At 35.2% G+C, this 11,172-nt stretch overlaps 1 protein-coding gene across 1 annotated transcript; it reads right to left on the bottom strand.

The window, feature by feature from the left end:
* Nucleotides 1-4,451: 4,451 nt before the first annotated feature.
* LOC130744877 (protein ALP1-like) lies at nucleotides 4,452-5,577 on the bottom strand. Its single transcript, XM_057597038.1, has 3 exons — nucleotides 5,233-5,577; nucleotides 4,904-5,129; nucleotides 4,452-4,821 (listed from the first exon to the last, which is right to left on the bottom strand). Exons 1-3 carry the CDS (start codon nucleotides 5,575-5,577, stop codon nucleotides 4,472-4,474), a joined length of 921 nt encoding a protein of 306 aa, XP_057453021.1. The 3' UTR covers nucleotides 4,452-4,471.
* Between the last annotated feature and the right edge of the window lie 5,595 nt (nucleotides 5,578-11,172).

Consider the following 11,172-nt stretch of genomic DNA (forward strand, 5'->3'; position numbering starts at 1 on the left):
CTAATTCCCTAATTGGTTGGGGTTCATACCCATTTCATAAAAAAAGATTGTTCTTCCTCTTCTTTTCCTTCTCAATCTTCTTCTTCAAATCCAAACGGACCAACCAAACCCGCGTTACAAAGAAGCAGCATAATTCCTCATCTCACAAGCCAGAATCTCAACCCTGAGCTTCAATAACTAAATCTGAGCTTCATTGAACCAAAGTTGAACCAGATCTGAGCTTCATCTTCCAAAAGTTCCAGCTTTCATTAACCAAATCTGAGCTTTCATTGAACCAAAGTTCATGAGCTTCATTGTACCAGTCGTGGTTGGTGGCGTAGGAGGGGCGAGATGCCGGATCCGTTGAACGGAGGGTCCTCCACGACAAGCTTAGAGGAAATAGGATCCGAGGATAACCTGTTCTCCATAAACCGTTGCCAGTGAGAGAAAGAGAGATCCTGGAGATAGAAAGGGACGAGATCGGGAAAGCCCAGATGGATGAAGAAAGGGACGAAATATGTGTGGATTTGATTTCTGCGATTTAATTTTTTGGGTTTGATTTGGGGATTTCTGGTGGTGGAGGCAACTCAAGGGTGAGACTTTCTAAGGTTTAGATTCTGCGGTGATGGTGGCTCAGGGGTGGGATCTCTGGTAGTGAAAGAACATCTTTAATGAGAACACATATACCTAGAACTAGAACTGAGATAATACACTTTGGGTTGCACAACGATTATTTTTCCTTTTGTTATCTTGATTAATTGGAGTGTTTGATTTTGATGAGGAATTTTTGGGTCTTCACTTCACGTTGGGTTGTTTACTTTTGGGATAGTTGTTTACACTTCTGGGTGGCCAGGAAGTTTGAGGCAGAGGATGAGGTTTGAAGATGGAGGAGAAGATGAAGGATAACCCCAATAGACTAACAATGCAACATATGAAATGGGTATGAACCCTAATTTCTGACCTGTTGATGAATTGAGGAATTGGGGTAATTGGTTGGGGAATTAGGAATGTTTAGTTAGTTTAGGTTTAAGTTTAGAATTAAGATCAGATTAAGTTTAATTAGGTTAATTATGTGTTTATTATATTAAGTTATATTATTTTTTATTTTTTTAAGTGTCACGTCACCTTTATTTAAACAGTCAGCATGCCACTTCATCCCTCGCCGGAGCTCGGAGCTCCGGCGAGGACTGGCTCCAAACATTTTTGAACAAGAGGGATTGATGCCACAAATTTTTCCGGTCAGGGACCTGGTTCAGACGGCGAAACAAAGACAGAGACTAATTTGAGGATTAAGCCTTTATTTTACATAGCCCTCTTCCACCTCAACTCATATATGGATAGGGAAAGATCCATCAAGTGATCATATCAATATTAATATCAATATCAATATCAATATCATCAATATATATTAGAAAAGAAGAACTCCTATCAGGCTGATTTAGTGACGTGTCATTCTCACGTTAATTCTCATAAAAAAAAAATTCTACGTGTCATTCTCAGGTTAATTCTCATAAAACAAATACATTTTTTAAATTTTAGATTTGATTAGGGGCCTGTTTGGTACGCTGTATAGTATAAGACTTGATAGTATAAGGCCTGATTGTATAAGGCCTGATTGTATAAGACCTTATTAAAATTTAATACTATACAGCGTTTGGTGAGACGTTGTATAACATGTCGTATTGTTTAACTTAATACAATCCTACGTTTGGTGACGCGATGAATAACGATGGATAGTATAAAAAATAACTATTTGTACAAAAATACCCTTTCGTTATTTTTTTAAATTTTGACATATTGAATTAACTTTTGATATAATAAATACTTTTTTTTTAAAGTACTTTACTGTATATTATCAAAAGCAATTAAAAATATTAGGCATAGATATACATACATAACATATATATATATATTTATATATATATATTATATTCTTTCAGCAACATAACCAACCCATTAATACATCCCACTAGGGGTGTTCATAACCGAACCAATCCAAACAAAACCGACAAACCGATCCAAAAAAACCGAAATCCAATCAAACCGAAAACCGAACGGACTGAAAATTGAAAAAACCGAAATTATTTATTGGATCGGATCGGATTTCGGATTTGATTTCCAAAACCGAACCAATCCAATCCAAACCGAACATTCACAAATACGTATACTTTTAGTTATACATATATCATTCCATTTACACTTACATAGTACATATTTATTGTATATATATTGATTATATCACACATGCATCAAAGTTTACTATATACATGCATCAAAGTAAACAATTATAATCATAATTTTAAAATATGTTGACTATGTTATAGTTTATGAATGTTATATTAATGTTATAAATTATGTATCATTGTATTTATCATATATTATATATTTTTAAAATTTATACAACACAATTTCAAAGTATAAAAAAGTGAAACAAAAACTGAACAATCCAATCCAATCCAAACCTCTATAGATTGGATCGGATTGGTTCGGATTTGAATTTAGTAAAAAATCCATTGGATGACAAAATCATAAAACCGATGAGATCGGATCGGATGATTTTTCTCCTCAAAACCGATCCAATCCAATCCGCGAACACCCCTACCCCCACCCACTAAAAAATCATCCAAAACCAACGTCCCACTCTTATGCACCAGACCTGGATACAACTATGGATTCACGCCTTCATATCAGCACAAGTAAACCACATATAGTAGACCATAAATAGAGAAAAAGCATAGAGGTAAACATAAAACATAACCACAAAAGCAGCAGGTCTCTACACCAAGCAACATAAAACTTTATTCAAAACTATCATTCTGTACTGATGCCTGCAACCCACAATATAGAATTTTGATTTGTGTTCATACCAAAAGTTCAAACAATTTAATTATATAAAAACAAATAAGAACTACACATCTTTTAGTGCACCACATAAAAAATAGCCAAACATTATATATAACTCCATAATAAAATATTAAGTTCTAATTGAAAGTAACATTAAATAACATCAAATTATAATAATATAAAATAAGATGAAATTCCTTCAACTACTATTTGTAACTGCCATAACTGTTAACTGCATAATAAAACTTTTGTAACTCCAAATTGTCGTGCACTTAGTTATCTTCAAGTAAATCTCTCACAAATTGAACTCTGTGTTCGCCTTGGAAACCCCAAAATAAATGCACAAGTGGGAGGTTTTGCATAAGCAAACAACCAGCCTTGTTGCGCTCTCGAGGTGTGAGACCTTCCAATTTCATCAGCTCATCAGCAATTCCTCTTGAATCATTATAAAAGTCTTTCACCACTTTCACACCTTCAGCCATGCACTTGACACTTTCAGCCATTTGTCCCATCCTATCTGCAGACTTTCCAACAACTTCCACTAGCTGGTTGGCAAACTTGTCCATGCTAGTGGCAATTACATCTTCTCCTCTTAACCTTTTCCTTGCCCTGCGACCTTCAGAATGAGTAATTTTCTCCTTAGCTTTATTTTGATTAGTGCACATTGTTTGAGTGACATCTTGAATATCGTCATCACTTAACCCAATAGTTTCCTCCATATGTTCAACAGTAATATTGTTCCCTTGAGTGTTAGCTTCTTTGTCCAAGTCCTCAACAACATCAGCATGATCTTCTGCACCTTTCCCATTGGCACGATCTTTCCCAAAAATTACCACCAACCGATCAAAATGAGGAAACACTTTGTTCCTATAATTCTTCACTGTGTTATCTTTCTGCATGCAGGAAACATTAAAGATAGTCACATCAACTATTTAATATAGAAAAACTAAACAAGACATTCAATAAACTAATTTAAACAATTGGATAACCTTGTTTGCTTGAACGTAGGCATTCCATACATCATCGCTATCAACTAGAATTTTCTTGTTCACGTGATCCCATCCAAAACCACTTGTATTCAGCATGTCATATAATTCCTTATACTCGTTTTTAAGCCTCCTAACAATGGATTCAATATGTGGTTTCACCTTTAAGCCCGATGTAGGAAACTTGGCTTCTAATTTTTGTTCCAACCATTTAAAAGTACCACTTTTAAATTGTCCAGCGTCACACCTTTTGTTATTAGCAACAGCCTCTTCCAAGTAATCCAATAACGCATTAAACTCTTCATCACTCCAAGCCCTACGCTCTACTTTAACTTTTCCAGCTTGTTGTGTAATTTCAGATGCCATGCCTATACAAATAATATAATGTGAAATACAACTATAAAGAGTAGCAATAAAAATTTGCACGAAATTTTATATATAACCCATAGCAAATCCAATGAAAACACCATCAAACATAATATTTTAAAATTCAATAAAAACATCATCACTTCAAGGTGTAACAAACAAACTCAAGAGACACAAAATCATTACAAGTGACCTCAGTGATTAACCCAATCATTATACATTTCATTTGCTAGAGTGTCTCTCCATGCAGTCCAAGCTGCACTTGGTTCAATAGTTTCAATGTTGTCATGTGGATGTTAGTCTACCTCTTCATTGATAGGCATGTTCTCCAACTCTGTTTCTAATGGATCTATGGACATTTCTCTTCTAACAAAATTGTGCAATAAGCAGCAGGCAATAATTATTCGGTTATGAGTTTTAACTGGATAATAACTAGGACTTCTAAGAATGGCCCAACGCATCTTCAACAATCCAAATGTTCTTTCTATCACATTTCTAGCTTGAGCATGTCGCTTGTTATACAGTTCTCTGGGATTTGTTGGAACACGTCTATGTCTCCACTCACTAAGATGATATCGACTTCCTCTATAAGGGGCAAGAAACCCTTCTCCATTTGTATACCCACCATCTACCAAGTAGTAGTTTCCTATTTCAAGAACAAATAGATTAAATATTTAATTTAATATTAATAAAATCTTGAATTTGGATGCAGTTTTCATATTTAATACCTGTAGGAACTTTAAGACCATTTCTCCTATTAATTGCATCACGCAACACCCTAGCATCTGAAGCTGAACCCTCCCAACCCGGTAGCACATATATAAATTGCATGTCTCGTGAGCATACTCCTAAGACATTCGTTGCAATTTCACCTTTCCGACTTCTATATCTTGGTTTATCAACCTCAGAGACATTAATAGGAATATAGGTTCCATCTAATGCCCCAAGACAACCCTAAAATACATAAGAAAACTCCTTTTAACAATGTTAAATCTTCTTATATATATAGAAACCATTTGATAATTAATAACAAAACAAACTATAATATAATTCATACCTTAAACCATTTCCATCTATTGTCAATGCAATCCTCAGGAATCGGATCTGGTTTTTTAAGTAAATTTCCATGCAACCTTAAGACAGAACTTAACACTAAATTGAAGTATCTACTAACAGTTTCCCCAGATCTTTGGAATTTAAATTTTATGACACGGTTTTTAGCATGATGAGCCAATATATGTAAAAATATAGCAACTTGTTCTTCTATTGGCACTAACCCATCTTCCTTTAGCCCACCCTCAACAAGTAGAAGAGAACACAACACACGAAATGTGTTAGTATCCATCCGTAGTTGCTCCACACAAGTAACATCATCATTTATTAGCCTCCTCATGAATGACATTCTTGATTCTTCTCTTACCCTTGGTATTGTATGTCTTCTTTGGAGCCTTTCATATTGTCTTTTGGCCACCTGACACAACTGTAAGTATGATAGAATACATACAATCGTCGTCTCCAAAAGTGCTTGTTCCATTACCAAGCAAGTTGACAAGGCATTGAGAAGCTCACTTACACTATTAAGCCACTCATTAGAGTCATTTAACCATTGACTTGGATCAGAACCTTTATTTGGATCCATTTTACCTAAAATTTTAAAAATTTAAAAATAACTAAAAAGGTATATACAGAAACAAACTTGCTGCTATATAAGCCATTTAATAAGGTCATTCTTTAATCAATATATAGAAACACATTTTATCATACTTACCTAAATAGTTTATAGATTTGAACTACAAATACTTTAATTTAGAAGGCTTAAATATGTTGGGGGCCCCTATAAAATAGAGGTTCTTTGGTTTAAGCCCCTACAAAAAAATTTCTTTGGCATACACCCTTATGTGCAAAATAATATGTAGCTTTATGCCCCTGCAGTCAATGATCCGTTAAAAAACGTTAAATCACTTACTAAAAGCTTATGTGGCATTTTAAATACATATTTTAATTAAAATTTAATATCCACATGTGTAATACTGTAATGGTACAAAATAAAAAAAAAAACTAAATCACATGACTGTTCTTCAACCTCGACCAGAAATTTCCAACCCAAGAATTCATACCCACCTCAGCAACCTTATCTCATCTCATGAATTTCCAGCAACTAAACTAGAAGATGCAAGGATCAAAGAAAGATATGAATAAAACGTATAGAAAGAACTAATACATAAATATGAAAATCTCTCTCTTAACACAAACACAATTCTCTTAAAACCCAGAAATTTCACCAATCTTACCTTCATGTTCTTAATTCAACACAAACACAAAATTGAAAGAGAGATCCAGAAATCCAGAAATTTTACAATCGAAGGAAGAAAGCACTGAACACAGAAAAAGGATGAAAGAAAAATACAAGCATCAGAAGAACCCAAAACCCAAAATCCCCAATTTTCATAGAAACTCAAAGCACCAATAACCCATCAGCCACCGCCTTAATACTATCATCCAAACCTCCCCTTAATCTCTCTTCTTCGATCCATACCAAAGCAAAACCTATCACCACCGTCATCTTCCCTTCTCTCCCAGCAATCACCACAACTTTCCACTAAACCTTCTCCACACTGCAATAGATCCCAGATCGGAGCTCCTCCGTCATCATCCTCGCGCATCACCACGATGTCTCCAGCCCGCATCACAGTCATGCGCTCCAAAATTATCAGGAGAAAGAAGGCCTCAACCCAGACGAAGGAAGGATCCTTCAATGATGGTGAAGAAGAGGAGGGAGGAGGGGGCGATGGATGATGAAGGAGACAGTTGGTGCCTGGTGGCCATGGTGAAGAAGATGAGGGGCCGTGGACGATGAGCACAAGAGGGAGGGAGAAGAAGAATAACATGATTTATTTTTTCTGAAATTTTATTTAATAATTAAAATGAAATGGAAAATAATATATGAGATGGGATATGATGTGGAGAGTTAGGTATGAGAGAGAAGTGACCATTTGTTGCCAGCTCAGCACTTAACGTTTTTTTTTTAACAGATGTTGACGGCAGGGGCTTAAAGCTCACTATTATTTTCCACATAAGGGCGTATGCCAAAGAATTTTTTTTGTAGGGGCTTAAACCAAAGGACCCCCATTTTATAGGGGTCCCCAACATATTTAAGCCAATTTAGAAATAATTTAACAATCTAAATAGCAATATAGATTTTTTTTAAGCAAAAACGAAAGGCCAACCAATACATATAGCAAGATACACCACCAAATACCAATTAAATCCTCAAAAGCCTACTGCAAAAAGAAGACAAACATAACCTACAAAGCTAATAGTTAAAATTACACAAAAAGCATCAAGCACAATCATTAAGAATGCAAGCAGGGCATGCAACAGATACAAGTTTGCAGAGGATATGGGTAGTATAAACAGGGTAATAATTCTGTCCAAGGCATGGGTGGGCAAGTATTTTTCCTGGTTGCAAAGTGTGTTGGTTGGAGGTGCCTTCATAAGTTTGGTGGCTCACTTTTTAGTTGTGCCTTGTGCGAGAGTATTTTCCCAGTGTGGATCTATTTCTACCAAAGTGTATTATTGTTCTTGTGATGTTACTTTGTATTTCATCTTCTTATTGTTTGTACTTGTGCTCTTTCAAAAATTAAAAAAAGAACGCAAGCAAGGACCACGGGCAGCAAACAATCACATGTACCCCAAGAAAGGTAACACGGCCCCATCTCCAAAAAGGTTTGAATCACACATAGTATTGTTTCGAACAATTGAGAAAACTTTGCCACACCTAGTTATGGAACATTAACATGAATTGAATGATTTTATTAGATTTCAAAAGAACGATGAATTTGGGGAAAACAACGTTTTCATAAATCTAACAGCAGGTAGACAAGGGTTTAAGTCATGCAAAGAGATACAGTAGGAGAAAAGTGAGTCACACAAATAGAATTCAACAATGAAAGAAAATAGAACAGATGAAAAAGATGAGAAATCGTAAAATAGCCATGGAGAAAAACTTACTTGACAATGGAGGAGGAAGAAAAGGAAGGTGGAAGGATGAAGAAGATGGGGTGCAGGAACGTGACTGCAAAAAAACGTCGAACGTGATGAGCGATAGATGAATGAGGTTAGGGTTGGAATATTTTTAAGTTGCTAATACATCAAAACTTATCAGGTCTTATCCTCCCTTTAGGTGATGGATTAAATTATCCATCATTTTGATGTATTAGAAGGGCTTGATGGATAAAGTTATCCAATACAATGTAACCACCAAACATCTGATAAGCCCATAACGTATTGTATAAGCTTATACAACCATGCCTAATACGGTGCACCAAACGGGCCCCTAGGGTTTAGATTGATTATTTCTTGATTTTATCTTAATTTATTTTTGATTTATTTTTAGAGTATTAATTAATTTTTATGGTATTTTTATTGAATTTTCGGATTTTTAATTAATTCATGATTTTAATTAATACTCAAAAAATAAACTTTTTCTTCACCTAAAATTTATTTACCGACGTTTTAAAGGTAATTTTAAATCTGAAAAACGGTTTTATAAAACATTAAAATTTTAAAAGATTTGCTTTAATTATCTAAGATTTACCTAGTTTACTCCTTACTAATACTGCATCAGCCATCTCCTCCCCTATATGCCTCTACTGTGAACCGGTTGGCATGGAGGAAAAATGAGGAAGATCACTCGAGTATGCAACTTGCTTCATGTGATGCTGATAATTGTGTAAGTTGATAGTTGTGTAGTGTTTGCCATAATTATTGTTGAGTAATTAGATTATTTTCCTCATCCTCTTTTGATATATTTGTTAGAATATTCTCAGGTAGGTCAAAATTGTGGCTCATCCGAGAATATTTCTTCATCATCCCTACTGTTCTTCATTCTTTTTAATTTTTTTTTTTTGAGTTTTAACCACTTTCTCTGTCTTTTTAATAATGGTCCCTGTGTGTCAGGATCAAATTTTATCAAATAAAGAACCGTGAACTGCTGAAGCAGTTGAAACAACTTTCATTTTCAGGTACTACTTTCATTCCCTGATTTTCTTAATCCTATTGTGCCGCCACCATGGTAATCAAGTTTGTTTCCTTTATGGGCAAATTGAAAATTGAAATGATGATTAAAGAAACTTAATTATCAGTATCAATTAGTAATAATTGAACAACTTCGGTTGTGTGTGAAATCCTCCCTACTATTGCTTATTGCAGGACCTTGCCTAAAGTTCATTTGCACTGAACTATGTCAAGAACTAAATTCTATTATGTTCTCATACCTATTTTTAAGTCAACTTTTTGACCTATGATGTTTTATTCTCTTTTTTTTTTCTCTATTTCATTAGTTGAAATTTCAGAAACAATTAGAGCTAACTGAACCATGTTACTTACTGGTGATGTTATGCTTTCATTCCTAATATTGCAGATGAGTTTGTTTCAATTGCATTTTGCGTTGGTCCAAGGTGGCTGCTGGGAAGCAACGTTATCCACCTTCTTCTGTAAAATTAGCTACTGATTATATCTATTATGTAGACATAATTTTTTTTTATCATATATGTGAAGGTATGAAAAACGGTAGAAAGGGGGGGGGGTTTGAATAACGTTTTCAAGATAAAGCTTCCACCTTAAAGATTTAGACAAATCTTTCGAGAACTTAAGTGCTAAAGATAAGAGATAGAAAAGCACACAAGGATTTTATCCTGGTTCACTTGATAAATCACTCAAGCTACTCCAGTCCACCCGTTAAGGTGATTTCTTCCTTCTTAGAATGAAGGCAATCCACTAATCAGGTAAGAGTTACAACTGCACTTGAAACCTACAAGTGACTAACAATTACACTGACTTAGCTCACACTAAGATTCACTCTCTTAGTCTTCTCTAGGATCCGATCAACCTTGATCTCCTAAAGGAACTAAACAAACTGTTTATCAAAGAATTGTTTACAAGAGATTTGCTTCTAAAAAGCTAATAGTAAACTCAATGAATTTCAGATGAAAGAAAGCTTAGAAGAATTTGAATTTGTCTTGCGCGTATGTGAATGCTTCTTTTGGCTTCTTTCAGTCTTCAGCCTCTTTATATACTCCAAGGATTAGGGTTGAGCGTTGCATGGGAAATGCTACCGTTGGAGGGCAGTTCTGGAAAATCCAGCTTCTGTTGTGTCTGAGACTGTTAGGTAGGTCGTCAGGAAGGTACAATTGCTTTTGTACTTGGATAGCGACTTGACCTTTAAACCTAGGAGACTTCTGATCAGGAGAAAGCTTCATGTTGGAACTTGTGAAGCCGGTTGATCAGAGTCAGAGGGAAAGCCCAGATCCTCTGACCATTGTTTCTTCTGATTCTGAACTCAGAGGGAAGTACATGGTCTTCAGAGTATCTTGCTTCTGGACATCAGAATTTCACTAATCAGCTTCTGGATCTTCAGAGTCTTCTACACCATCAGAATATCTGAGCCTTCAGTGTTTCTTGGTTATCAGACTTTCTGGATCTTCAGAACTTCTAGTGACTGAGTCCACATCAGAGTTTGTATAACTTCAGAACTTCTGAAGCTTTTCCACTGTTCATACTGAACATGGTGAATGCGAAAGCGTTGCTTGGGTCGCTCTTTATACACAGTGCTTCTGATTTGTGTGAGATTGAGTTGAGGTCAGAGCCTGTAAATAGCACACTCAGAAAAACACGTTAGAGTACCACAATTGTTCATATCAAAAGGTTAACTTGTAATCATCAAAACATAGAGTTGTACTACTAGATCAAAACTTGATCTTACAATCTCCCCCTTTTTGATGATGACAAAACTAAGATTTTTGATGAACAATTCTTAAACATTAAACTGAATTCACTCAGAGTTTAGAGATATAGAATAAGACTTATCCTGATGTGAATAGTTTATCTTGCTCATTCTGAATTCAAGTCACTGCTTGATTCTGAGCTTAGCTCCCCCTGAATCTAATACTTGATGAAAACATTAGTAAAGTCTAGATTCTGAGCTAAATGATATAAG

This window comes from Lotus japonicus, chromosome 3, assembly GCF_012489685.1.
Source record: "Lotus japonicus ecotype B-129 chromosome 3, LjGifu_v1.2".
NCBI lineage: Eukaryota > Viridiplantae > Streptophyta > Magnoliopsida > Fabales > Fabaceae > Lotus > Lotus japonicus.